The sequence below is a fragment of the Heterodontus francisci genome, chromosome 49, assembly GCF_036365525.1.
Source record: "Heterodontus francisci isolate sHetFra1 chromosome 49, sHetFra1.hap1, whole genome shotgun sequence".
Lineage (NCBI taxonomy): Eukaryota > Metazoa > Chordata > Chondrichthyes > Heterodontiformes > Heterodontidae > Heterodontus > Heterodontus francisci.
In genome coordinates this window covers 8724284-8752094 of record NC_090419.1, presented here as the reverse complement: position 1 = coordinate 8752094, position 27811 = coordinate 8724284, and the positions used below count along the sequence as shown (strand labels likewise).

At 61.1% G+C, this 27811-nt stretch overlaps 3 protein-coding genes across 3 annotated transcripts in view; 2 read left to right on the top strand and 1 right to left on the bottom strand.

Moving 5' to 3' along the window:
• Nucleotides 1-10776, top strand: part of ssr4 (signal sequence receptor, delta) — a 16278-nt gene extending 5502 nt beyond the window's left edge. Inside the window, exon 6 of the mRNA XM_068024300.1 lies at nt 10731-10776. Within this exon, the coding sequence (XP_067880401.1) occupies nt 10731-10776 (46 nt within the window). The remainder of the gene's footprint in view (nt 1-10730) is intronic.
• Nucleotides 10773-19875, bottom strand: LOC137358357 (CXXC-type zinc finger protein 1-like). The gene is made up of 5 exons (XM_068024299.1): nt 19752-19875; nt 15973-16103; nt 13877-13977; nt 13243-13388; nt 10773-11234 (listed from the first exon to the last, which is right to left on the bottom strand). The coding sequence occupies exons 1-5, from the start codon at nt 19767-19769 to the stop codon at nt 10773-10775; spliced, it is 858 nt and encodes a 285-aa protein (XP_067880400.1). The 5' UTR covers nt 19770-19875.
• A 5238-nt stretch (nt 19876-25113) lies between these two features.
• Nucleotides 25114-27811, top strand: part of LOC137358393 (myoD family inhibitor domain-containing protein-like) — a 76732-nt gene continuing 74034 nt past the window's right edge. Inside the window, exon 1 of the mRNA XM_068024335.1 lies at nt 25114-25504. The gene's annotated coding sequence lies outside the window, so the exon portion shown is untranslated. The remainder of the gene's footprint in view (nt 25505-27811) is intronic.

The window sequence follows — 27811 nt, the reverse complement described above, 5'->3', positions numbered from 1 at the left end:
TGAGGGGAGCGGAGGGGGGAGAGAGAGCGCGAGAGCGAGGGGGAGAGAGAGCGCGAGAGCGAGGGGGAGAGAGAGCGCGAGAGCGAGGGGGAGAGAGAGCGCGAGAGCGAGGGGAGAGAGAGCGCAGAGCGAGGGGGAGAGAGAGCGCCAGAGCGAGGGGGAGAGAGAGCGCAAGAGCGAGGGGGAGAGAGAGCGCAAGAGCGAGGGGGAGAGAGAGCGCAAGAGCGAGGGGAGAGAGAGAGCAAGAGCGAGGGGGAGAGAGAGAGCAAGAGCGAGGGGAGAGAGAGAGCAAGAGCGAGGGGGAGAGAGAGAGAGAGAGAGAGAGAGAGGGGGAGAGAGAGAGAGAGGGGGGGAGAGAGAGAGAGAGGGGGGGAGAGAGAGAGAGAGGGGGGGGAGAGAGAGAGAGAGGGGGGGAGAGAGAGAGAGGGGGGGAGAGAGAGAGAGAGGGGGAGAGAGAGAGAGAGAGGGCGAGGGGGGGGAGAGAGAGAGAGAGGGCGAGGGGGGGAGAGAGAGAGAGAGAGGGCGAGGGGGAGAGAGAGAGCGATAGCGAGAGTGGGAGAGAGAGAGCGAGAGCGAGAGTGGGGAGAGAAGGCGAGAGGGGGAGAGGGAGGGGCGAGCGGGGGGGAGAGGGAGGGCGAGCGGGGGGGAGAGGGAGGGCGAGCGGGGGGGAGAGGGAGGGCGAGCGGGGGGGAGAGGGAGGGCGAGCGGGGGGGAGAGGGAGGGCGAGCGGGGGGGAGAGGGAGGGCGAGCGGGGGGGAGAGGGAGGGCGAGCGGGGGGAGAGGGAGCGGGGGGGGAGGGCGAGCGGGGGGGAGGGCGGGCGGGGGGGAGGGCGGGCGGGGGGGAGGGCGGGCGGGGGGGAGGGCGGGCGGGGGGGAGGGAGGGCGGGGGGAGGGAGGGAGAGCGGGGGGGAGGAGAGCGGGGGGGAGGGCGAGCGGGGGGGAGGGCGAGCGGGGGGGAGGGCGAGCGGGGGGGAGGGCGAGCGGGGGGGAGGGCGAGCGGGGGGGAGGGCGAGCGGGGGGGAGGGAGAGCGGGGGGAGGAAGAGCGGGGGGGAGGAAGAGCGGGGGGGAGGAAGAGCGGGGGGGAGGAAGAGCGGGGGGGAGGAGAGCGGGGGGGAGGAAGAGCGGGGGGGAGGAAGAGCGGGGGGGAGGAAGAGCGGGGGGGAGGAAGAGCGGGGGGGAGGAAGAGCGGGGGGGAGGAAGAGCGGGGGGGAGGAAGAGCGGGGGGGAGGAAGAGCGGGGGGGAGGAAGAGCGGGGGGGAGGAAGAGCGGGGGGGAGGAAGAGCGGGGGGGAGGAAGAGCGGGGGGGAGGAAGAGCGGGGGGGAGGAAGAGCGGGGGGAGGAAGAGCGGGGGGGAGGAAGAGCGGGGGGAGGAAGAGCGGGGGGGGAGGAAGAGCGGGGGGGAGGAAGAGCGGGGGGAGGAAGAGCGGGGGGGAGGAAGAGCGGGGGGGAGGAAGAGCGGGGGGGAGGAAGAGCGGGGGGGGAGGAAGAGCGGGGGGGAGGAAGAGCGGGGGGGAGGAAGAGCGGGGGGGAGGAAGAGCGGGGGGGAGGAAGAGCGGGGGGGAGGAAGAGCGGGGGGAGGAAGAGCGGGGGGGAGGAAGAGCGGGGGGGAGAAGAGCGGGGGGGAGGAAGAGCGGGGGGGAGAAGAGCGGGGGGGAGGAAGAGCGGGGGGGAGGAAGAGCGGGGGGGAGGAAGAGCGGGGGGGAGGAAGAGCGGGGGGGAGAAGAGCGGGGGGGAGGAAGAGCGGGGGGGAGGAAGAGCGGGGGGGAGGAAGAGCGGGGGGGAGGAAGAGCGGGGGGGAGGAAGAGCGGGGGGGAGGAAGAGCGGGGGGGAGGAAGAGCGGGGGGGAGGAAGAGCGGGGGGGAGGAAGAGCGGGGGGGAGGAAGAGCGGGGGAGGAAGAGCGGGGGAGGAAGAGCGGGGGAGGAAGAGCGGGGGAGGAAGAGCGGGGGAGGAAGTGCGGGGGAGGAAGTGCGGGGGAGGAAGTGCGGGGGAGGAAGTGCGGGGGAGGAAGTGCGGGGGAGGAAGTGCGGGGGAGGAAGTGCGGGGGAGGGGGAGAAAGGGAGGGGGGAGAAAGGGAGGGGGAGAAAGGGAGGGGGAGAAAGGGAGGGGGAGAAAGGGAGGGGGAGAGAGTTCAAGAGAGAGCGTGAGTGTGAACGAGTGCGAAAGAAAGCGCGAGAGAGCGCGCTAGAGAGAGACAGAGATAGAGAGTGAGAGACAGAGTGAGAGAGACAGAGATAGAGAGAGAGACAGACAGAGATAGAGAGAGACAGAGATAGAGAGAGAGTGAGAGACAGAGTGTGAGAGAGAGACAGAGATAGAGAGAGAGAGACAGAGATAGAGAGAGAGTGAGAGACAGAGACAGAGATAGAGAGACAGAGATAGAGAGTGAGAGACAGAGATAGAGAGAGAGTGAGAGTGAGAGTGAGAGGTGTCCGAAGACCCAGAGACTATGGTCATGTGTGCTGTCTGTGAAGTGCAGCCAAGGTGCTAAGTGGTTTTTTGAGAGTTTAAAAAAACTACCAGAGATCACGGGCCGTATGAACAAAAACAATCTCTTTATTGTGTTTTTTTTTCTTTTCCCGACAAGACAATACAATTTTTAAAAAATACCTGCTGGCTGGATGAGAGGTGGTGAGGTGTGTTGGAAGACTGCAGCCCTGGAGTGATCAATCTAGTGAGCAAGAGCTGGGACACTGCCAGGGAGGGAGTGAGGGAGGGAGGGTGCAGGTCAGAAAAAGAGAGAGAGAGACAGACAGAATGAGAAGAGAGGGGGAGGTAGTACGAGAGTGTGCTTGCGGGTGTGTGTGTGAGAGAGAGACAGACAGACATGGGCGGGGCAGGCGCAGACAGAGAGTGGGGGGCGAGGGAGAGAGAGAGGGACAGATAGGTGGGGGCAGATAGTGTGAGAGTGTGTGTGTGTGAGAGACAGACAGAAGTGGGAGCTGGAAGGTGGAGAGGGAGAGAGGGAGGAGGTGGAGAGGGAGGAGGTGGAGAGGGAGGAGGTGGAGAGGGAGGAGGTGGAGAGGGAGGAGGTGGAGAGGGAGGAGGGGGAGAGGGAGGAGGGGGAGAGGGAGGAGGGAGAGAGGGAGGAGGGAGAGAGGGAGGAGGAGAGAGGGAGGAGGGAGAGAGGGAGGAGGGAGAGAGGGAGGAGGGAGAGAGGGAGGAGGGAGAGAGGGAGGAGGGAGAGAGGGAGGAGGGAGAGAGGGAGGAGGGAGAGAGGGAGGAGGGAGAGAGGGAGGAGGGAGAGAGGGAGGAGGGAGAGAGGGAGGAGGGAGAGAGGGAGGAGGGAGAGAGGGAGGAGGGAGAGAGGGAGGAGGGAGAGAGGGAGGAGGGAGAGAGGGAGAGAGGGAGAGAGGGAGGAGGGAGAGAGGGAGGAGGGAGGGAGGAGGGAGGAGGGAGGAGGGAGGGAGGGAGGAGGGAGGGAGGGAGGAGGAGGGAGGGAGGGAGGAGGGAGGGAGGGAGAGGGGAGGAGGGAGAGGGGGAGAGAGGGAGAGGGGGAGAGGGGAGGAGGGGGAGAGGGGGAGGAGGGAGAGGGGGGAGGAGGGAGAGGGGGAGGAGGGAGAGGGGAGGAGGGAGAGGGGGAGGAGGGAGAGGGGGAGGAGGGAGAGGGGGAGGAGGGAGAGGGGGAGGAGGGAGAGGGGGAGGAGGGAGAGGGGAGGAGGGAGAGGGGAGGAGGGAGAGGGGGAGGAGGGAGAGGGGGAGGAGGGAGAGGGGGAGGAGGGAGAGGGGGAGGAGGGAGAGGGGGAGGAGGGAGAGGGGGAGGAGGGAGAGGGGGAGGAGGAGAGGGGGAGGAGGGAGAGGGGGAGGAGGGAGAGGGGGAGGAGGGAGAGGGGGAGGAGGGAGAGGGGGAGGAGGGAGAGGGGGAGGAGGAGAGGGGAGGAGGGAGAGGGGGAGGAGGGGAGAGGGGGAGGAGGGAGAGGGGGAGGAGGGAGAGGGGGAGGAGGGAGAGGGGGAGGAGGGAGAGGGGGAGGAGGGAGAGGGGGAGGAGGGAGAGGGGGAGGAGGAGAGGGGAGGAGGGAGAGGGGGGAGGAGGGAGAGGGGGAGGAGGGAGAGGGGGAGGAGGGAGAGGGGGAGGAGGGAGAGGGGGGAGGAGGGAGAGGGGGAGGAGGGAGAGGGGGAGGAGGGAGAGGGGGAGGAGGAGAGGGGGAGGAGGGAGAGGGGGAGGAGGGAGAGGGGGAGGAGGGAGAGGGGGAGGAGGGAGAGGGGGAGGAGGGAGAGGGGGAGGAGGAGAGGGGGAGGAGGGAGAGGGGGAGGAGGGAGAGGGGGAGGAGGGAGAGGGGGAGGAGGGAGAGGGGGGAGGAGGGAGAGGGGAGGAGGGAGAGGGGGAGGAGGGAGAGGGGGGAGGTGGGAGAGGGGAGGAGGGAGAGGGGGAGGAGGGGAGGGGTGGGAGAGGGGGGAGGAGGGAGAGGGGGAGGAGGGAGAGGGGGAGGAGGGAGAGGGGGAGGAGGGAGGAGGGAGAGGGGGAGGAGGGAGAGGGGGAGGAGGGAGAGGGGGAGGAGGGAGAGGGGGAGGAGGGGGAGGAGGGAGAGGGGGAGGAGGGAGAGGGGGAGGAGGGAGTGGGGGAGGGGGAGAGGGGGAGGAGGGAGAGGGGGAGGAGGGAGAGGGGGAGGAGGGAGAGGGGGAGGAGGGAGAGGGGGAGGAGGGGGAGGGGGAGGAGGAGGAGGGGGAGGAGGAGGAGGGAGTGGGGTGGAGGGAGAGGGGGAGGAGGGTGAGGGGGAGGAGGGAGAGGGGGGAGGGGAGAGGGGGAGGAGGGAGAGGGGGTGGAGGAGGGAGAGGGGGAGGAGGGAGAGGGGGAGAGGGAGGGGGAGGAGGGAGAGGGGGAGGAGGGAGAGGGGGAGGAGGGAGAGGGGGAGGAGGGAGAGGGGGAGGAGGGAGAGGGGGGAGGAGGGAGAGGGGGGGGAGGGTGAGGGGGGGGAGGGAGAGGGGGGGGAGGGAGAGGGGGGGAGGGAGAGGGGGTGGTGGGAGTGGGGGAGGAGGGTGAGGGGGAGGAGGGAGAGGGGGTGGTGGGGTGGGGGAGGAGGGAGAGGGGGGTGGAGGGAGAGGGGAGGAGGGAGAGGGGGAGGAGGGAGAGGGGGAGGAGGGGGTGGGGGAGGGGGGAGGGGGAGGAGGGGGAGGGGGGAGAGGGGGAGGGGGGGAGGGGGAGGGGGGAGGGGGAGGGGGGAGGGGGGTGGGGGGTGAGGGGGGGGGGTGAGGGGGATGGGGGGAGTGGGGGAGGGGGGAGGGGGTGGGGGGTGAGGGGGAGGGGGGAGAGGGGGAGGGGGGAGAGGGGGAGAGGGGGAGGGGGGGAGAGGGGGAGAGGGGGAGAGGGGGAGAGGGGAGGGGGTGAGGGGGAGGGGGGGAGGGGGGAGGGGGGAGAGGGGAGGGGGGTGGGGGGAGGGGGGGAGGGGGGAGAGGGGGAGGGGGGAGAGGGGGAGGGGGGAGAGGGGGAGAGGGGGAGAGGGGGTGGAGAGGGGGAGGGGGGGGGAGGGGGAGGAGGGAGAGGGGGAGGAGGGAGAGGGGGAGGAGGGAGAGGAGGGAGAGGGGGAGGAGGGAGAGGGGGAGGAGGGAGAGGGGGAGGAGGGAGAGGGGGAGGAGGGAGAGGGGGAGGAGGGAGAGGGGGAGGAGGGAGAGGGGGAGGAGGGAGAGGGGGAGGAGGGAGAGGGGGAGGAGGGAGAGGGGGAGGAGGGAGAGGGGGAGGAGGGAGAGGGGAGGAGGGAGAGGGGGAGGAGGGGAGGGGGAGGAGGGAGAGGGGGAGGAGGGAGAGGGGGTGAGGGGGAGGAGGGAGAGGGGGAGGAGGGAGAGGGGGAGGAGGGAGAAGGGGAGGAGGGGGAGGGGGAGGAGGGGGAGGGGGAGGAGGGGGAGGGGGAGGAGGGGGAGGGGGAGGAGGGGGAAGAGGGGGAGGAGGGGGAAGAGGGGGAGGAGGGGGAGGGGGAGGAGGGGGAGGGGTGGGGAGGAGGGAGAGGGGGAGGAGGGAGAGGGGGAGGAGGGAGAGGGGGAGGAGGGAGAGGGGGAGGAGGGAGAGGGGGAGGTGGGAGAGGGGGAGGAGGGAGAGGGGGAGGAGGGAGAGGGGGAGGAGGGAGAGGGGGAGGAGGGAGAGGGGGAGGAGGGAGAGGGGGAGGAGGGAGAGGGGGAGGAGGGAGAGGGGAGGAGGGGTGAGAGGGGGAGGAGGGAGAGGGGGAGGAGGGAGAGGGGGAGGAGGGAGAGGGGAGGAGGGAGAGGGGGAGGAGGGAGAGGGGTGGAGGGAGAGGGGGAGGGGGGGAGGAGGGGGAGGGGGGGGAGGGGGAGGAGGGGGAGGAGGGAGGGGGGGGGGGAGGGGGGGGGAGGGGGAGGGGGAGGAGGGGGTGGGGGAGGAGGGGGAGGGGGAGGAGGGGAGGGGGAGGAGGGGGAGGGGGAGGAGGGAGAGGGGGAGGAGGGAGAGGGGGAGAGGGGGAGGGGAGAGGGGGAGGAGGGAGAGGGGGAGGAGGGGGTGGGGGAGGAGGGGGTGGGGAGGAGGGAGAGGGGAGGAGGGAGGAGGGGGAGGAGGGAGAGGGGGAGGAGGGAGAGGGGAGGAGGGAGAGGGGGAGGAGGGAGAGGGGGAGGAGGAGAGGGGGAGGAGGGAGAGGGGGAGGAGGGAGAGGGGGAGGAGGGAGAGGGGGAGGAGGGAGAGGGGGAGGAGGGAGAGGGGGAGGAGGGAGAGGGGGAGGAGGGAGAGGGGGAGGAGGGAGAGGGGGAGGAGGGGGAGGGGGAGAGGGGGAGGAGGGAGAGGGGGGGGAGAGGGGGAGGAGGGAGGGGGAGGAGGGGAGAGGGGAGGAGGGAGAGGGGGAGGAGGGGAGAGGGGGAGGAGGGAGAGGGGGAGGAGGGAGAGGGGGGAGGAGGGAGAGGGGGAGGAGGGAGAGGGGGAGGAGGGAGAGGGGGAGGAGGGGGAGGGGGAGGAGGGGGAGGGAGGGGGAGGAGGGGGAGGGGGGGAGGGGGAGGGGGGGGGGGGAGGGGGGGAGGGGGGGAGGGGGGGAGGGGGGGAGGGGGGGAGGGGGAGGGGGAGGAGGGGGGGGGGAGGAGGGAGAGGGGGAGGTGGGAGAGGGGGAGGAGGGAGAGGGGGGAGGAGGGAGAGGGGGAGGAGGGAGAGGGGGAGGAGGGAGAGGGGGAGGAGGGAGAGGGGGAGGAGGGAGAGGGGGAGGAGGGGAGAGGGGGAGGAGGGAGAGGGGGAGGAGGGAGAGGGGGAGGAGGGGGAGGGGAGGGGGAGGAGGGGGAGGGGAGGAGGGGGAGGAGGGGGAGGAGGAGGGGGAGGAGGGGGAGGGGGAGGAGGGAGAGGGGGAGGAGGGAGAGGGGCAGGAGGGAGAGGGGGAGGAGGGAGAGGGGGAGGAGGGAGAGGGAGGAGGGAGGGGGAGGAGGGAGAGGGGGAGGAGGGAGAGGGGGAGGAGGGGAGAGGGGGAGGAGGGAGAGGGGGAGGAGGGAGAGGGGGAGGAGGGAGAGGGGAGGAGGGAGAGGGGGAGGAGGGAGAGGGGGAGGAGGGAGAGGGGGAGGAGGGAGAGGGGGAGGAGGGAGAGGGGGAGGTGGGAGAGGGGAGGAGGGAGAGGGGGAGGAGGGGAGAGGGGGGAGGAGGGAGAGGGGGAGGAGGGAGAGGGAGAGGAGGGAGAGGGAGAGGGAGGAGGAGAGGGGGGAGGGAGAGGGGGGAGGGAGAGGGAGGAGGGAGAGGGAGGAGGGAGAGGGAGGAGGGAGAGGGAGGAGGGAGAGGGAGGAGGGAGAGGGAGGAGGGAGAGGGAGGAGGTTGAGAGAGAGAGGAGGGAGAGAGAGAGGAGGGAGAGAGAGAGGAGGGAGAGAGAGAGGAGGGAGAGAGAGAGGAGGGAGAGAGAGAGGAGGGAGAGAGAGAGGAGGGAGAGAGAGAGGAGGGAGAGAGAGAGGAGGGAGAGAGAGAGGAGGGAGAGAGAGAGGAGGGAGAGAGAGAGGAGGGAGAGAGAGAGGAGGGAGAGAGAGAGGAGGGAGAGAGAGAGGAGGGAGAGAGAGAGGAGGGAGAGAGAGAGGAGGGAGAGAGAGAGGAGGGAGAGAGAGAGGAGGGAGAGAGAGAGGAGGGAGAGAGAGAGGAGGGAGAGAGAGAGGAGGGGAGAGAGAGAGGAGGAGAGAGAGAGGAGGGAAGAGAGGAGGGAGGGAGAGAGGGAGGGAGAGAGAGGAGGGAGAGAGAGGAGGGAGAGAGAGAGGAGGAGAGAGGAGGAGGGAGAAGAGAGAGGAGGGAGAGAGAGAGGAGGGAGAGAGAGAGGAGGGAGAGAGAGAGGAGGAGAGAGAGAGGAGGGAGAGAGTGAGGAGGAGGAGAGAGGGAGGAGGGAGAGAGGGAGGAGGGAGAGAGGGAGGAGGAGAGAGGGAGGAGGAGAGAGGGAGGAGGGAGAGAGGGAGGAGGGAGAGAGAGAGGAGGGAGAGAGAGAGGAGGGAGAGAGAGAGGAGGGAGAGAGAGAGGAGGGAGAGAGAGAGGAGGGAGAGAGAGAGGAGGGAGAGAGAGAGGAGGGAGAGAGAGAGAGAGGAGGGAGAGAGAGAGGAGGGAGAGAGAGAGGAGGAGAGAGAGAGGAGGGAGAGAGAGAGGAGGGAGAGAGAGAGGAGGGAGAGAGAGAGGAGGGAGAGAGAGAGGAGGGAGGAGAGAGAGGGAGAGAGAGGAGGGAGAGAGAGAGGAGGGAGAGAGAGAGGAGGGAGAGAGAGAGGAGGAGAGAGAGAGGAGGGAGAGAGAGAGAGGGAGAGAGAGAGGAGGGTGGAGAGAGGGAGGGAGAGAGGAGGAGAGAGAGAGAGGAGGGAGAGAGAGAGGAGGGAGAGTGAGAGGAGTGAGAGAGAGAGGAGGGAGAGAGAGAGGGGGAGAGAGAGAGGAGGGAGAGAGAGAGGAGGGAGAGAGAGAGGAGGGAGAGAGAGAGGAGGGAGAGAGAGAGGAGGGAGAGAGAGAGGAGGGAGAGAGAGAGGAGGGAGAGAGAGAGGAGGAGAGAGAGAGGAGGGAGAGAGAGGAGTGAGAGAGAGAGGAGGGAGAGAGGGAGGAGGGAGAGAGAGGAGGGAGAGAGGGAGGAGGGAGGGAGGGAGGGAGGAGGGAGGGAGGAGGGGGAGGGAGGAGGGAGGGAGGGAGGGGGCGGGAGGGAGGAGGGCGGGAGGGAGGAGGGCGAGAGGGAGGAGGGCGGGAGGGCGGGAGGGAGGAGGGCGGGAGGGAGCAGGGCGGGAGGGAGCAGGGCGGGCAGGGGGATGGGTGAGAGAGAGAGACAGAAACAAACGCACAGGGGGTAGGGATAGAGAAAGAGAGAGAGACAAACAGGCAGCAGAAGAGGGTTTGTCTGACTGGAACCGTCTGGTACTCCCACCTGCCCGGCCAGTTGAATCGGGGGCTGGATTTGCAGCTTGCAGGCCCCTTCCAACAGCTTCACTGTCCACTATCACTGGGCATCACACAGGGGAGCTGAGGGGCAGCCAGACTGGCAGAGGGCAGGGGAGAGGGGGGCAAGAGGGCACGTGCGGGAGCTGCAGGTGACCGTGTGCAAGGCTAACACACAATGGAGCAGAGGGGAGAGGGGAGAATGCAGACAGAGGGAGGGTGGGGGGGCGGGGGGGTCGGGAGACAGAGAAGTTGGTGGGAAAGTCAGGTCAGGACAGGAAGCTATCTGGCCAATAACGACACGCCCCGCTCTGCAGTAAGAGATATGGGGAACAAGACACAACAGAGACAGGCGGAAATGCTGGAGGTGGTGGTGTTGGAGATGATGGAGATAGAGGCACAAAGCAGAGGATCACAGCTTGTTCTGTTTCCAGGAAGGTGGGGGCTGAGGAAGGTGTGGGGGGGGGGGGGGGGGGGGGGGGGGTCCCAGCTCAGTCTAACGACATGCACCAAGTCCTTCCAGTGCCGGCCTGCACAGACGAAGCCACCGGCAGCCTCCAGCTCCCCTTGGGGCACGGTGTGACACACGTCAGGACCAAGTATTCATTCAAACTCCTCCGGCACAGGAACGCGGCGAAAATTCCTCTCCTCGTTTCCCCACCCGCTTTCCCCCCCCATCTCAAACGACGTTCGCCGCACAACCAGACACTCTTTCCCTTCGAGCTCATTCCTACTCGTGCACTGGGTGGTCAGGGGGGGGCGGGCAGGCAGGGTGCGTGTGAGGGGAGAACGGACGACAGACTCGGGGATTCAGCAGACAACGGGTTGTGAAGAGAGATAGACGGGTTTCAGCCTTGCAATGGATTCTGGGTAAACCAGCACGCCATTGGAGTCCAGTGGAAGGGTGGCGAACACTGAGGCAGGTGTAATTGCAGGCTCGCTGTCCCTGATCGGCCGTGAGACTCGTCAAGCAGCAGACAGCAGCAAAGTGAGGCGGTGGGGTGGGAGGGGTGCAGGCGGGTTGAGAGAGAGATTCGGGAGGAATGGATTCACCCTTCCCCCGGAGATTACTGAAGTTAGAGAGTCTACAGTGCACTGTACGAGCGACGGAACCAGAACTCAACACCAACCGGCCGCTGGCCCTCGGCGCCCCCGCCAATAAGACAGATCCGAGGGCACAATGCCCCCCCCCCCTCCCCCCACACATCATTCCATGCTGATCCCTCCGGAGCAGCGACTCCCACCAAACCAACACCGTCAAGCATCCACCTTAAACAGCGCACGTGCACGGCCCCAGCTGCGTTACGTTCAACAGGCAGCTGCCACCCGCCGGGGCATCGCGCGCCTGCCCCTCCGCCCCGCCAACTCGGTCGTCACCACCCCCCCCCCTCTCCTCCCCACCACAATCAATGGGTTAAACCCCCTCCCCCTTCTCCCCGCAGGGCAAACGAGAAGCTGGGAGAGCCGCCGCGTCGGTCAGCTGTCTAGAACACACATCCCCCTCCCCCTGCCACCCCCAACGCTATCACTTGAACCTCCCCCCCCACTTTCAATGGGCAACACGGGGGGGGTGGGGTGGGGAGCGAACCCAGGAGGGAGCACGTGCCCGCCAGCATCACATGACCCACAACCCGGGAGCACCGAACGGGAACCAGGGTATTGGACAGGAACGCGGGCGTGGGGGAAGGAGGGGGCGGGGGAATCCCCTTCCCATTCCCGGGTGAACCCGCCACGACCCCCACGCTGGCGATAATCCCACCCAGCCCCACCACCCCCCCTTCACTTACCCGTGCTCGGATCTCACACTGCCGCAGGCGACATTTCTGACGGATTTTGTTGGGACCCCCGAACTTCTTCATGTCCTTGCAGAAGTCGCACTGGCCGCAGTCCTCGGTCCGCCGGCACGCCTCGCACTCCCCGCACATACGCGCCGACCTCTTGATCTGCTTCTCGACGGGGAAAGGAGGGAAAGTGGGTGGCCAACAGGAGACAGAAACACATGGAAAAGGGTTGAGTGGGGGGGGGGTGGGGGGGGGAGGTTCAGGCGAAACACGGCACAGTGAAACCTCAAACCCATTAGCCTCTCAGTGTGGACTCTACAGGCCCAGGCGGTGAATCAGCTGCCCCCCCCCCCCCACCTCCTCTACTAACCGTGTACGGGGAGGCAGTGGACTACCAATCCAGAGGCCCAGGCTAACGCTCTGGGTTCGAATCCCAGCACGGCAGATGGTGAAATTTGAATTAATAAACGTGGAATTTAAAAAAAAAGCTTTGGTCCAACAGTCACCAGTCAATTGTTGTAAAAACCCATCTGCTTCACTAATGTCCTTTAGGGAAGGAAATCAGCCGTCCTTACCCAGTCTGGCCGACATGTGACTCCAGACCCACAGCCATGCGGCCTCTGAAATGGCCTAAAAAGCCACTCAGTTCAAGGGGCAATTAGGGATGGGCGATAAATGCTGGCCGAGCCTGCGACGCCCACATCCCATGAATGAATTAGAAAAAAAAGAGTCAGGGTGTTATACTCTTCCCCCCCCCACTTCCCAAGGCCCTGTGTGAACCCCTCACTACGTCATACTCTTTAACTCCCCCCCCCCCCCCCCACTCCAACCCCTCCCTCAACTCCCATGCCTCACCAAACTCACTTCTTTCAGACCACCATCCAAGACACGGCTGCAGACGGGGTGGACAACACGGACCCGACGGGCCGAATGGCCTCCCTTGCTGCCGTAAAGCATCAGTGGGATAGGGTTTACAACGATCAGGAAGGACTGAACGGGCTGGTGGCTCTTTTCCCTCACGAAGAGGCGGCCGAGGGGGCGACCTGATAGAGGTCTTTAAAATGATGAAGAGGGTTTCGATCGGGTAGGAAGATGTTTCCACTTGTGGTGGGGGGGGGGGGGGAGAGACCAGAACTAGGGGGCCATCAATATAAGACAGTCAGTAATAAATCCAATGGGGAATTCAGGAGAAACTCCTTTCCCCAGAGAGTGGTGAGAATGTGGAACTCGCTCCCACAGGGAGCGGTTGAGGTGAATAGTATCGATGTATTTAAGGGGGAAGCTGGATAAACACACGAGGGAGAAAGGAATAGAAAGATATGGTGATAGGGGGAGATGAAGTAGGGGGTGGGAGGAGGCTCGTGTGGAGCAGAAACACCGACACGGAGCGGAGGGGCCGAATGGCCTGTTTTTGTGCCGTAAATACTTGTCATTTGAGTTAGAACGTTGCCAACTGCAGAGCAAAGCGGGCTCGGAAAGGAACTTCATCCATTTTATTGAGGGGCAGGGACTCGACACGCATCGCGATTCAACGCGGTACACGTGAAGGAACTGTGGCAAACGTTTTTACGCTTGGAAAAAAGGCCCCCCGGGAATCTGGCTGAGTTCGGAATACAGGAGCAGGAGGATGCCATTCAGCCCCTCCGGTCTGTTCCGCCATTCAATCAGACCGTGGCTGATCTGTATTTTAACTCCATTTCCCCGCCTTGGTTCCCTAACCCAACTAAAATCGATCAATCTCGGGTTTGAAATTCCCAATTGACCCCCCCCCCCCACCCTCGACAGCTTTCTGTGGGGAGAGAGTTCCAGATTTCCACTCCCCCTTTGTGTGAAGAAGTGCTTCCTGACATCACCCCCTGAACGGCCTGGCTCGGATTTTAAGGTTCTGCCCCCCTTGTTCTGGACTCTCCCCCCACCCCCCCCCCCACCCCACACCAGAGGAAATAGTTTCTCTCTATCGACCCGATCGAATCCTTTAATCATCTTAAACCCCTCGATTAGATCACCCCCTTAATCTTCTACACTCGAGGGGAATATGAGCCCAGGCTGTGTAACCTGTCCTCGTAGGTTAACCCTTTAAGCCCCCTGGGTCATTCTGGCGAATCTGCACCTCACCCCCTCCAATGCCGGTACATCCAAGGTCACGAGACAAAGCACGCAGTCCGGCCCTTACATTTGCCGCCACTTTCCTCTTGTCCATTCGCATGTCCCCCTGCTCTTTCTGCCTCTCGTTATCCAGCACCACCTCACCGTCGCGCTCTCTCTCCTTCTCTTTCGCCTTCTTCTGACGGTATTTGATGGCGAGCGTTGGGTCGTTAACTGGAGGGGGGAAAGGAAAGGGGCGGCTGGGTTATAAAGCTGCTGCTTTTGGGGGGGGGGGGGTCAATCACTGAGGTGCTGGGCGACATGACCCTGCACGTGTGGGGGGGGGGGGGGCGCAGGGGGAAGAGACGCGGGAAGTGGGGAGGAAAAGGGGCACCCCCACGAGGATTCATGCAATAAAAGGAGCCAAGAAACATCACGGAGGAAAGCACGGGAAAAAACTTCAGCTGGAAGTGGGGTTGCAGGGGGGGGGGGGAGGTGGGGGGGGAGTGGGAGAACCTGGCGCAGCCACTGAGGAGGATTTGCCTCAGTGCTCTTTGCGGTGAAATACCTCTCGGGCGTCAATTACTCTGAGGCGCGACGTGGCCAGACGGTACGCGAGCTGAGGGCGGTGGCTTAGTCTCACTGGCTGTCAAACCAGGTTGAAAGGTGGCTGGCTCGGATTGCCCCACACCCACTCCATCCCACCCCCCGCGTGGCCTCACCTCGGCACTGCTGGCAGTACCACTGCCGGATGCCCTTGGCCATCTTCTCGGTGATGTGGATACAGTTGCCATGAAACCATTCGTTACACTTGTCACAGCCGCTGTCAGGGGATGGGGTTGGGGGGGGGGGGGGGAAAAAGAGAGAAGATTACCCGGCGAACAACGCAATTCCTCAACCTCGCTCGCCAGAACGCAAGCAAGGAACACCCTTCCGACATTCGACCACGGCGGGCATCGCCCTCAGCACAGGAAGCCCACTGGCCCCTCCGAACACACGCCCCCACCCCCCCCACGAGCTGAGGACGGGCAACGCAGCACAACCCTCGCTGGCGCCGAGAGGGGCAGAAGGGAGGCTGCCCCTCGCCCACTTGGGCTCCGTGATGGGCGGCGGTCGGTGGGGGGCATCACCCCGTCTGGTCTCATGGAATCACAAGGCGCCGAGACAAAACGCCAACCCGGCCCGGCTAGACGTTAATACTGGCTTGTGGGGAAGGAGAGACCTTCCTGATGAGATCCTCTGCCTTACGGACAGACACCCGACTGATCACGAGGTCAGAGAGAGAGTGGGGGGGGGGAAAAGAGAGAGGGGGGGAAAAGAGAGAGGGGGGGGGAGAGAGAAGGGGGGGGAGAGAGAGGGGGGGGAGAGAGAGGGGGGGGAGAGAGAGGGGGGGGAGAGAGAGGGGGGGGGAGAGAGAGGGGGGGGAGAGAGAGGGGGGGAGAGAGAGGGGGGGGAGAGAGAGGGGGGGAGAGAGAGGGGGGGGAGAGAGAGGGGGGGGAGAGAGAGGGGGGGGAGAGAGAGGGGGGGGGAGAGAGAGGGGGGGGGAGAGAGAGGGGGGGGAGAGAGAGGGGGGGGAGAGAGAGGGGGGGGAGAGAGAGGGGGGGAGAGAGAGGGGGGGGAGAGAGAGGGGGGGGAGAGAGAGGGGGGGGAGAGAGAAGGGGGGGGAGAGAGAAGGGGGGGGGGAGAGAGAGGGGGGGGAGAGAGAGGGGGGGGAGAGAGAGGGGGGGGGAGAGAGAGGGGGGGGAGAGAGAGGGGGGGGGGAGAGAGAGGGGGGGGGAGAGAGAGGGGGGGGAGAGAGAGGGGGGGGAGAGAGAGGGGGGGGAGAGAGAGGGGGGGGAGAGAGAGGGGGGGGAGAGAGAGGGGGGGAGAGAGAGGGGGGGGAGGAGAGAGGGGGGGGAGAGAGAGGGGGGGGAGAGAGAGGGGGGGGAGAGAGAGGGGGGGGAGAGAGAGGGGGGGGAGAGAGAGGGGGGGGAGAGAGAGGGGGGGGAAGAGAGAGGGGGGGAAGAGAGAGGGGGGGGAAGAGAGAGGGGGGGGAAGAGAGAGGGGGGGGAAGAGAGAGGGGGGGGGAAGAGAGAGGGGGGGAAGAGAGAGGGGGGGGAAGAGAGAGGGGGGGGAAGAGAGAGGGGGGGAAGAGAGAGGGGGGGGAAGAGAGAGGGGGGGGAAGAGAGAGGGGGGGGAAGAGAGAGGGGGGGGAGAGAGAGGGGGGGGAAGAGAGAGGGGGGGAAGAGAGAGGGGGGGGAAGAGAGAGGGGGGGGAAGAGAGAGGGGGGGGGAAGAGAGAGGGGGGGGAAGAGAGAGGGGGGGGGAAGAGAGAGGGGGGGGGAAGAGAGAGGGGGGGGAAGAGAGAGGGGGGGGAAGAGAGAGGGGGGGGAAGAGAGAGGGGGGGAAGAGAGAGGGGGGGGAAGAGAGAGGGGGGGGAAGAGAGAGGGGGGGGAGAGAGGGGGGGGAAGAGAGAGGGGGGGGAAGAGAGAGGGGGGGGAAGAGAGAGGGGGGGGAAGAGAGAGGGGGGGGGAAGAGAGAGGGGGGGAAGAGAGAGGGGGGGGAAGAGAGAGGGGGGGGAAGAGAGAGGGGGGGGAAGAGAGGGGGGGGGAAGAGAGGGGGGGGAAAGAGAGGGGGGGGAAGAGGGGGGGAAGAGAGGGGGGGAAAGAGAGGGGGGGGAAAGAGAGGGGGGGGAAAGAGAGGGGGGGGGAGAGAGAGGGGGGGGGGGAGAGGGGGAGAGACACACTGGGGAACAGCCCACCTCTGTGGAGTTACTGATGAGGAGACAGAGAAAACATTGTGAGTCGCGGGATCCTCCCTGCCCTGCCCCCGTCACTCACATCATGAAGCAGTTGATGTCTGGCCGTCGGCAAATACAGTAGACGGGGGCGTTGGCCATGTCTGGGTCCGTCAGTTCCAGGTCTTCCAACCGCGCAGCCTCCAGACTCACTGAGTCGCTTGCCGTGATGCCCTGTGGAAAGTCCGGTGATGGGGAGGTTGGGGGGCAGATGGAGCAGATTACAATGAGTCACATCGAGACGCACTCTGTCACAGCTCAACCACGCGCCCATCAGCAATCGGACGAGGCCGCTCGGCCCCACTCCCAGCAGGTCTAGCCCCTCGCCTCCACGTCACCGCGACAGCAAACCGCCGTTCTGCCTTGGGAACTCCAACTGACCCCAGACTCCACTGCATATTCGGGGGAAGGGAGAGAGACGGCACTTGGGACAACGCGGCTCTCCCGGGGTTCTGATCGCGGGGCAGTGGTGGTTAGATTACGAGGCTCGACCGCCAATGCAGAGGCAACAGTGAGACGGACGAGAGCCTCCAATGTCGCAGAGGAATCAGAGATCAGGCTCATTCACCACCCGCACCCTGCATGACCCTCAGCCTCCTGGTCACCAGCAGCCGAGTCCAGAATCACTGCTTCATTAAAGTCAATTCCCTCCCCCGCTTTCTTGTCAGCACTCCTGCTATTAGCTCCAACACAACCCACGTCCCACCTTGCCGACAGCCACTGGCTCACACTCACCTCAGTGAGGAGGGTTGTGGCTTTGTGGATCCACTCCAGAGACTCGTGCCCCATAATCCAACACTCCCCCAGAGTCAGTACTGAGGGAGCGCCGCACTGTCGGAGGGTCAGTATTGAAGGAGCACCGCACTGTCAGACTGTCAGTACTGAGGGAGCGCCGCACTGTCAGAGGGTCAGTACTGAGGGAGCGCCGCTCTGTCGGAGGGTCAGTACTGAGGGTGCGCCGCACTGTCGGAGGGTCAGTACTGAGGGAGCGCCGCACTGTCGGAGGGTCAGTACTGAGGGAGTGCCGCTCTGTCGGAGGGTCAGTACTGAGGGAGTGCCGCTCTGTCAGAGGGTCCGTACTGAGGGAGTGCCGCGCTGTCGGAGGGTCCGTCCTGAGGGAGCGCCGCACTGTCGGAGGGTCAGTACAGAGGGAGCGCCACACTGTCGGAGGGTCAGTACTGAGGGAGCACCGCACTGTCGGAGGGTCAGTACTGAGGGAGCGCCGCACTGTCGGAGGGTCAGTACTGAGGGAGCGCCGCGCTGTCGGACGGTCCAGTACTGAGGGAGCGCCGAGCTGTCGGAGGGTCAGTACTGAGGGAGTGCCTCACTGTCGGAGGGTCAGTACTGAGGAGCACCGCACTGTCGGAGGATCAGTACTGAGGGAGCGCCACACTGTCGGAGGGTCAGTACTGAGGGAGCGCCGCACTGTCGGAGGGTCAGTACTGAGGGAGGGCCGCACTGTCGGAGGGTCAGTACTGAGGGAGGGCCGCACTGTCGGAGGGTCAGTACCGAGGGTGCACCGCACTGTCGGAGGGTCAGTACAGAGGGAGGGCCGCACTGTCGGAGGGTCAGTACTGAGGGAGGGCCGCACTGTCGGAGGGTCAGTACTGAGGGAGGGCCGCACTGTCGGAGGGTCAGTACTGAGGGAGGGCCGCACTGTCGGAGGGTCAGTACAGAGGGAGCGCCACACTGTCGGAGGGTCAGTACAGAGGGAGCGCCACACTGTCGGAGGGTCAGTACAGAGGGAGCGCCACACTGTCGGAGGGTCAGGACTGAGGGTGCACCGCACTGTCGGAGGGTCAGTACTGAGGGAGGGCCGCACTGTCGGAGGGTCAGTACCGAGGGTGCACCGCACTGTCGGTGGGTGCCATCTTTGAGATGAAACATTAAAGCCGAGGTCCCCGGCTGCCCTCTCAGATGTAGAAGATCCTCGGGCCACTGCTGGAAGAGCAGGGGGAGATTTTCCCAGCGTCCTGACCAATATTTATCCTTCAACCACGATCACTTAGACTGGATGATCTGGTCAGAAGCTCACGTGGGATCGTGCTGTGCACAAATTGGCTCCCAGCGTTTCCTGCGTCCCCAGGGTGACCACCCTTTAACATAGGGACTTCACTGGATGTGAAATGCTTTGGGATGTCTCTGGGTGGTGAAAGGTGCAGATGCTTAACTTCACGTCAGAAATCTTCCCCTTTGACTTCAAAACGCGTCCCGGGCCTGCAGCATATGCCCCTCCCCAATCCCCCTCACTACCCCATTTACATTCCCCAACCACGCCATCACCTAGTCCCACAGTCGCACCCCACCCCGCTACACAACCGCAGGCATTGTTTCAGACACCGCGCCGGGGAACAGGACGAGGCCGTTCAGCCCCTCTCGAGCCCGTTACACAGGAACAGGAGGCCATTCAGCCCCTCGGGGGTTTGAAGGGGAGCCAGCCAGTACGACAGCGGTTGTCGGCGTGCTGCGAAGGTCAGTTGTTTTTTTTTCAGAACACTTGGAAAATGTTCAAACGAACTTGGTGCCTTCTCAAAACTGCTCCTCCCTTTTTCCAAAGTCCCTGTGTTTGACCAGTTACACAATGCCCAGCTGCAGTCAGAACGCATCCGGGCCAACATGATTTTGGGGATGGGTTGCGGAGCAGGGGAATGGAAAAGTCATATGAATTAGGAGGAGTAGGCCACTCGGCCCTTCGAGCCTGCTCCGCCATTCAATAAGTTCATGGCTGAACTGATTACTCCACATCTCCACCGACCCCCGATAACCTTCCACCCCCTTTGCTTACCAAGAATCTACCTACCTCTGCCTTAAATATATTCAAAGACTCTGCTTCCACCACCTTTTGAGGAAGAGAATTCCAAAGACTCACGACCCACAGAGAAAAAATTTCTCCTCATCTCTGTCTTAAATGGGCGACCCCTTATTTTTAAACAGTGACCCCCTAGTTCTAGATTCTCCCACAATGGGGAAACATCCTTTCCACATCCACCCTGTCAAGACCCCTCAGGATCTGATATGTTTCAATCAAGTCGCCTCTTACTCTTCTAAATTCCAATAGATAGAAGCCTAGCCTGTCCAATCTTTCCTCGTAAGACAGCCCGCCCAATCCAGATATTAGTCCAGTAAACCTTCTCTGTACTGCCTCCAACACATTTACATCCTTCCTTAAATAAGGAGACCAGTACTGTACACAGTACTCCAGATGTGGTCTCACCAATGCCCCGTATAACTGAAGCATAACCTCCCTACTTTTATATTCAATTCCCCTCGCGATAAACAATAAGATTCTATTAGCTTTCCTAATTACTTGCTGTACCTGCATACTAACCTTTTGCCATTCATGCACTGGGACACCCGGATCCCTCTGCATCTCCGAGCTCCGCAAACCCTTACCATTTTGATAATATGCTGCTTTTTTATTTTTCCTGCCACACTGGACAATTTCCCACATTGTACTCCATTTGCCAGGTCTTTGCCCACTCGCTGAACCTATCTCTATCCATACCCCTTTCTAGCCCCCTTACCCCCTCTTCCCAAGTCGCTATAGAAATGCAGCAAAGGTTTGTTCCTCTCCTCTCCACATTTGAGTTGAATAATTTCAGACCATAACCTCTGCCATTTCCCCCCCCCTCCTCACAATTCCTTTTCCTCTTTCTTTTTGAGAGTTTTTTTGCTTTTTGTTTGGGATGTTGATGAGTTTGCCTTTGACACCTCCCCTAAACTCCCTCTTTTTGTTTTCATCTCCCGCCTTGTCATTCAAACTTCCCATCATTAACTCTAATTGTTTATGACGGTTTCATAAATCCTCTTCCCTTCACTCACCGACCGCTCCAGCTCCATTTCCGCGTCTCCTCCGAACCTCCAACTCCAGGCTTCAACGTGCGCCTCCCACCAGCTAGGCCGCCCCTAACAACGGCCACTTCCGCTCCCCGCCCGCCGCCGATTTCCGCCAGGCCCCCGCCTTGGGTGCAGCGCCCTCCGCGCTGGAGGACCAGGAACCGCAGCGCCCTCCGCGCCGGAGGACCAGGGACCGCAGCGCCCTCCGCGCCGGAGGACCAGGGACTGCAGCGCCCTCCCCGCCGGAGGACCAGGGACTGCAGCGCCCTCCCCGCCGGAGGACCAGGAACCGCAGCTCCCTCTCCGCCGGAGGACCAGGGGCTGCGGCGCCCTCCGCGCCGGAGGACCAGGGGCTGCAGCGCCCTCCGCGCTGGAGGACCAGGGACTGCAGCGCCCTCAGCGCCGGAGGACCAGGAACTGCAGCGCTCTCCGCGCCGGAGGACCAGGTACTGCAGCGCCCTCCGCGCCGGAGGACCAGGAACCGCAGCGCCCTCTCCGCCGGAGGACCAGGGTCTGCAGCGCCCTCCGCGCCGGAGGACCAGGGGCTGCAGCGGGCTGCAGCGCCCTCCGCGCCGGAGGACCAGGGGCTGCAGCGCTCTTAATTCTGGAGGATTGGAACTGCAGCGCCCTCAATGCTGGAGGACCAGGGACAGCAGCGCCCTCACCACCGGAGGACCAAGGACTTCAGCGCCGGAGGATCAGAGACTGCAGCGCCCTCAATGCTGGAGGACCAATACTGCAGCGCCCTCCGAGCTGGAGGACTGGAACTGCAGCGCCCGCAGTCCCCTCAATGCTGGAGGACCAGAGACTGCAGCGCCCTCCGCGCTGGAGGGCTGGAACTGCATCGCCCTGCGTCCTGGAGGACCAGGGACTGCAGCGCTGTCAGTGCTGGAGGACTAGAACTGCAGCGCCCTGAATGCTGGAGGACCAGGGACTCTAGCGCCATCCATGCTGGAGGACTAGAACTGCAGTGCCCTCAGTGCCCAGTCCCTATAGCCCTGTATCAATCCCAAACTAATCCCATTTATTGTACATGAAACACTGCAGATTCACGACCAAGGTTTTGATAAAGCTATCATGTATTAATAGGGGCATTTGGTGCTCTTTCTGGCATTTTATAGGTTGCTGGGTACCAATAACCGGAATTACTGGACCCAATATTGGTTCCCTCGCACGATGGGTGATATCATGGTCTTCGGAAAGAGGGGAGTGACGGGAATGATTCCCAGTTTAAGGAACCTCAGCTGCTCTCTATTGGCCGTTCCTCCACTGTGGGCTGGCTCCAAATCCCAGAGCTCCCTCCCGCACCACACGGACTGCAGCGGTTCAAGAAGGCCTTGCCACATCTGGATAATGTGTGGAAGACCTTATATAATGCATCCCAGAGGCGTCAACTGAAAATTAGATGCTGAGCAGAATAGCATTGGCCAAGAGGTCGGTTTTAAGCAGCGTCTTAAAGGAGGAGAGAGAGAGACGGAGAGGTTTCGGGAGGGAATTCCAGAGCTTAGGGCCCCAGGCAGCTGAAGGCACGGCCGCCAATGGCGGAGCGATGGGAATCGGGGGATGGTCAAGAGGCCGGAATTGGAGGAGGGCAGAGATCTCGGAGGGTTGTCGGGGCTGGAGGAGGTTAGAGAGATAGGGAGGGAGCGAGAGCCATGGAGGGCAAACTTGCACAATTGCCCCGAAGACGCCAGGAAATGAAGGTTAACCTCGGGGATACTGCAGTGAGCAAAAAAAAACCCGTGGAGGAAAATGGTTAAAAACAATCGCGTGTTTTTTTGAAATGTTTTCGTGGAGTTATTGCTTGTAAAAGTATCGGAGGGTTGCGCGGGAGGTGAGGGGCGGAGGGGTTAGACGGCTGTTTGACGAATGGTCAGGATTAATCTGATTGGGCGGCAAAGAGCTTGCTCGCTCTCCGATTGGCTGAGGGGGCCGTAATGGCCGGAGGACGGACCAATGGGTGGGGGGGGGGGGGGGCGCAGGAGGGTTGGCGGTAAAAGTGTCTTCCAGCATCCACTGATCGCGGACAGCCTCAAGCCATGTGTGTTTGCAGGAATGGGTGGCCCTGTTTGCCATGGAAACTGGCAGCCATGTTTTTCGTGGGCACAGGCAGCCATGTTTGTTGTTGGCACAGGCAGCCATGTTTGTTGTTGGCACAGGCAGCCATGTTTGCTGTGGGCACAGGTGGCCATGTTTGCTGTGGGAATGGGAGGCCATGATTGTTATGGGCAACAGTGGCCATGTTTGTTGTGGGAATGGGCAGCCATGATTATTGTGGGCACTGGCGACCATGTTTGTCATGGGCATGGGCGGCCAAGTTTGCTTGACCAAAACTTTGGCCGTTCTCCCCTCCGCTATGACCATGGTGGTTACAACACCAGGATAATCCCACTCTATCCGGGATTGGGGGGTTGGTATGGGTGCAGGGAGAATGCAGCGAGGTGCTGGGCAGCAAGCTAGAAGGAAGCCAAAGGGCACGGATTAGAAGGGCACGGATGAATCAGGGATGGTCAGCGTGAATTTGTTGAGGGAAGATCTTGTCTGACTAACTTGATCCAATTTTTTGAAGAAGTAACAAGGAAGATAGATGAGGGTGGTGCAGTAGATGTGGTCTACCTGGATTTTAGCAAGGCTTTTGACAAAGTCCCACATGGCGGACTGGTTAAAAAAATAAAATCCCATGGGATCCAGGGAAATGCAGCAAGGTGGATACAAAATTGGCTCAGTGGCAGGAAACAAAGGGTAATTGTTGACGGGTGTTTTTGCGACTGGAGGGCTGTTTCCAGTGGCGTTCCGCAGGGCTCACTACTGGGTCCCCTGCTTTTGGTGGTATATTTGGGCGTAAATGTAGGGGGCATGATCAAGACATTTGCAGACGACACAACGGTTGGCCGTGTGGTAGATAGCGAGGAGGATAGCTGTAGGCTGCAGGAAGATATTGATGGTCTGGTCAGATGGGCAGAAAAGTGGCAAATGGAATTCAACCTGGAGAAGTGTGAGGTGATGCAATTGGGAAGGTCAAACAAGGCAAAGGAATACACGATTAATGGGAAAATAGTGAAAATTGTAGAGGAAGTGAGGAACCGTGAATGTCCACAGATCCCTGAAGGTAGCAGGACAGGTCGATAAGGTGGTTAAGAAGGCATATGGAATCCTTTCCTTCATTAGCCGAGGTATAGAATATAAGAGCAGGGAGGTTATGCTGGAACTGTACAAATCATTGGTTAGGCCACAGCTTGAATACTGTGTGCAGTTCTGGTCACTTCATTACAGAAAGGAAGTAATTGCACAAGAGAGGGTACAGAGGAGATTTACGAGGATGTTGCCAGGACTGGAAAAATGCAGTTGTGAGGAAAGATTGGATAGGCTGGGGTTGTTATCCTTGGAACAGAGAAGGCTGAGGGGAGAATCTGATTGAAATGTCCAAAATTGTGAGGGGCCTGGATAGAGTGGATGTGAAGGGTCTATTCACCTTAGCAGAGAGGTCAGTGACGAGGGGGCATAGATTTCAAGTGATTGGAGGAAAAATTAGAGGAGAGTCCTGAAAGAAGCCCCCCCTCCGACAGTGCGGCGCTCCCTCAGTACTGACCCTCCGACAGTGTGGCGCTCCCTCAGTACTGACCCTCCGACAGTGTGGCGCTCCCTCAGTACCGACCCTCCGACAGTGCGGCGCTCCCTCAGTACTGACCCCCCCGACAGTGCGGCGCTCCCTCAGTACTGACCCTCCGACAGTGCGGCGCTCCCTCAGTACTGACCCTCCGACAGTGCGGCGCTCCCTCAGTACTGACCCTCCGACAGCGCGGCGCTCCCTCATTACTGACCCTCCGACAGTGCGGCACTCCGTCAGTACTGACCCTCCAACAGTGCGGCGCTCCCGCAGTACTGACCCTTGACAGTGCGGCGCTCCCTCAGTACTGACCCTCCGACAGTGCGGTGCTCCCTCAGTACTGACCCTCCGACAGTGCGGCGCTCCCTCAGTACTGACCCTCCGACAGTGTGGCGCTCCCTTAATACTGACACTCCGACAGTGTGGCACTCCCTCAGTACTGACCCTCCGACAGTGCGGCGCTCCCTCAGTACTGACCCTCCGACAGTGTGGCGCTCCCTCAATACTGACACTCCGACAGTGTGGCACTCCCTCAGTACTGACCCTCCGACAGTGCGGCGCTCCCTCAGCACTGACCCTCTGACAGTGTGGCGCTCCCTCAGTACTGACCCTCCGACAGTGCGGCGCTCCCTCAGTACTGACCCTCCGACAGTGCGGCGCTCCCTCAGTACTGACCCTCCGACAGTGCGGCGCTCCCTCAGTACTGACCCTCCGACAGCGCGGCGCTCCCTCAGTACTGACCCTCCGACAGTGCGGCGCTCCCTCAGTACTGACCCTCCGACAGTGCGCCGCTCCCTCAGTACTGACCCTCCGACAGTGCGCCGCTCCCTCAGTACTGACCCTCCGACAGTGCGGCGCTGCCTCAGTACTGACCCTCCGACAGTGAGGCACTCCCTCAGTACTGACCCTCCGACAGTGCGGCGCTCCCTCAGTACTGACCCTCCGACAGTGCGCCGCTCCCTCAGTACTGGTACTGGGCAGGAATGGTGGGGAGGGGGTGAGGTGTGGTGGTGATGGAAGGCAGGGCTTGGATTGTGGGGCTCGATGGACAGAGAGAGACTGAGAGAGTGCGAAAGAGAGACGCAGAGCAACAAACAGGGAGAGCAGGGAAGGGACAGAGAGACAGAGCGAGAGAGACAAAGAGAGATGGGCAGAGAGTCTCGCAATCTTCGTGTACTTAAATATATGAATAGATTTCCTTCGATTGACTCCATTTACATTTTACACCAATTCTCTGACAGGTGGAAGCCCCCTGGGGCTGGGGCTCTTGCAGGTTCCTGGGCTGGTAAATGAGGGTTTACACCCGGACCCAACTGGAGGGCGGGTCGAGGGGAATATGGGCAGAGAACGTATGTTCACTCCCGGGGATGTGCAGACTGTCTCAGCATTCCTCAGAGACGAAATCCAAAAAAAAACAGGGCTGCTTTATAACGAGGAGTAAGAAGTTTCTTTGGAAGTTCAGTGGTGTTAGGATGGTGCGTTTAATCTCTCCCTCTCCCTCTTGCCACTTCCCGACCCCCAGCTGGAAGTCACACACCACCCGGAGCCACCGACTGATTGTTAAAGGGACGGTTCAACTCCCCCACCCCTCCCGAACACCCCACGCCCTCATCGCCTCCCCGGTTGAACTGACAAGGGCAGCGAGGTTGATTTGTCACTGCCCAGTTTCCCCTGCTTCCTGCCCATTAGCCAGATGCTCCTGCACTCAACGTGCTGTCAGTTCCATTCGAAGCCGGGCAGTCAGACTGAACCAGCTCAAACCTGTCTCTGCGCAGAGAGAGAGAGAAAGACAGAGAGGGAAAGAGAGATAGAGTGAGACAGGCGGCAAGAGACAGAAAGAGCGAGAGACAGAGAGATTTAGAGAGAGGGGCAGAGAGATAAAGAGAGAGACAGAGAGAGACAGAGAGAGATAGGGACAGAGAGAGATAGGGACAGAGAGCGATAGAGAGCGACAGAGAGAGAGAGAGATACAGCACAAGGGACAAACATCTGCAACTCTTGCATACAAGGTAGCAGTGAACAGAGTAAATCTCCTGAAAAACAGTGAACCCTCACACCCAAACAAGGACAAAGAGAAAGAAAGGATTCATTTTTTCATGTGCACAGATCTCTCCAGATCCGCGAGTGAAAGGTAAGGATATTTGTGAAAATTACTGTTCCCACCAAAAAGATTTTCATTGTGAAATCCTTGTGTTGTTTCATCTGCACCTGGGAAGTGATAGAAACAGGAGCAAAAGAGTGAGACAGAGACAGGGAGAGAGAGGGTGACAGAGAGAGAGAGACAGAGAGACAGAGAGAGAGAGAGAGAGGGCGACAGAGCGAGGGAGAGACAGAGAGAGAGAGAGAGACAGAGAGAGAGAGAGACAGAGAGAGAGAGAGAGAGAGAGACAGAGAGAGAGAAAGAGAGATAGATAAGAGAGACAGAGACAGAGAGACAGAGACAGAGAGAGAAAGACAGAGAAAGAGAGAGAGACAGACTGAAAGAGAGAGAAAGAGAGAGACAAAGACATAAAGAGAGAGTGAAAGAGAGGCAGAGAGAGAGAAAGAGAGAGAGAGAGAGACAGAGAGACAGAGACAGAGAGAGAGACAGAAAGAGAGAGACAGAGAGAGACAGAGACAGAGACAGAGAGAGAGAGACAGAGAGACAGAGAGACAGAGAGATGGAGACAGAGAGAGAGAGAGAGAGAGAAACAGAGAGAGAGAGTGAAAAGAAGAGTGGCTTTTGTATTTCTGAAGCTGTTTCGTTCCTGGCGAAACAAAAAGATCTTGATATAGCTTGTGTGGGATTTATTTGGAGATTAGCAAAGTTTGCAAACATGAATCAAACTTTCTCTGGTAAAGTGTGTGTGTGTGTGTGTGGTGAGAGTGTGTGACCTTGTGAGTGTCTGTGTGAGTCTGTAAGTGTGTGTCGGTGAGTGTGTTTGTGTCTGTGAGTATTAGTGTGTGAGTGTGTTTGTGTCTGTGAGTATTAGTGTGTGAGTGTGTGTGTCTGTGTGCGCACATGTGAGAGTATGCGAGTGTGATTTTGTGTGAGTGTGATTTTGTGTGAGTGAGTGTTAGTGTGAGTGTGTGTGTGAGTGGGAGTGAGTGAGTGTGAGTGAGTGTGAGTGAGTGTGAGTGTGAGTGTGAGTGAGTGTGAGTGAGTGTGCTCCAGTATAGGTACTGGTGATGATTAACAGCTTCCAATTGCAGTGTATCTGGGTGGCGACTGAAAATTCCAATTCAAATGTAACTTCATTATGTGTGATTGTGAGTGTGTCTGAGTGTTAGTGAGTGAGTGTCTGTGAGCGTGTCTGTGAGTGTGCGAGTGTGTGTGACTGTGAGTGTGTCTGAGTGTGAAGGAGTGAGTGTGTGTGAGTGTTAGTGTGTGAGTGAGTGTGTGTTCGTGTGAGTGAGTGTGTGTTAGTGTATGAGTGTTAGTGTGTGTGGGTGTATGTAAGTGTGACTGTGTGTGAGTGTTAGTGGGTGAGTGTGTGTGAGTATTAGTGTGTGAGTGTGAGTCTGAGTGTTTGTGAGTGTGATTATTTGTAAGTGTGTGAGTGTGTGTGACTGAGTGTGTCTGAGTTTTAGTGTGATTATGAGTGAGTCTGAGTGTGAGGGAGTGAGTATGTTTGTGTGTGAGTCTGTAAGTGTGTGTAGGTGAGTGTGTGTTAGTGTGAGTATATCAGTGTTAGTGTGTGTGAGTGTTAGAGTGCGAGTGTGTGAGTGTGAGTATTAGTGTGTGAGTGTGTGTGAGTGTTAGTGAGTGTGAGAGTGAGTGTGAGAGTGAGTATGTGAGTATGTAAGGGTGTGTGTGAGTGTGTATGAGTGTGATTGTGTGTGTGAGAGTATGAGTGAGTGTGTATGTGTGATTGTTTGCGAGTGTGAGTGTGTGTGAGTGTGTGCATATGAGTGTGAGTGTGTATGCGTGTGTGAGTGTTAGTGTCTGAGAGTGTGTTTGTGAGTGTGTGTGAGTGTGTGAGAAAGTGTGAGTGTGTGCGTGTGAGTGTATTAGTGTGTGAGAGTGTTTGTGAGCGTGTGTGTGAGAGTGTGTGTGTGAGAGTGTGTGTGAGAGTGTGTGTGAGAGTGTGTGAGTGTTAGTGTGTGAGTGTTAGTGTGTGATTGTTAGTGTGTGTGTGCGAGTGTTAGTGTGTGAGTGTGTGTGAGTGTTAGTGGGTGAGTGTGTGTGAGTATGTAAGGGTGTGTGTGAGTGTGTATGAGTGTGATTGTGTGTGTGAGTGTGTGAGTGAGTGTGTATGTGTGTGATTGTGTGTGAGTGTGAGAGAGTGTGTGTGAGTGTATGAGTGTGTGTGAGTGTATGAGTGTGTATGAGTGTGTGTGAGTGTATGAGTGTGTGTGTGAGAGTGAGTGTGTGAGTATGTAAGGGTGTGTGTAAGTGTGCATGAGAGTGTATGAGTGTGATTGTGAGTGTGATTGTGAGTGTGAGTGAGTGTGTATG

Excerpts from the sequence above, each read along its gene's own strand:
- LOC137358357 (XM_068024299.1), bottom strand. Across the intron at positions 13,978-15,972 it reads GACATCAACTGCTTCATGAT|CGGCTGTGACAAGTGTAACG; the intron begins GTGAGTGACGGG and ends ATCCCCTGACAG. Across the intron at positions 11,235-13,242 it reads AGAGGAAAGTGGCGGCAAAT|CAGATCAAGAGGTCGGCGCG; the intron begins GTAAGGGCCGGA and ends CCCGTCGAGAAG.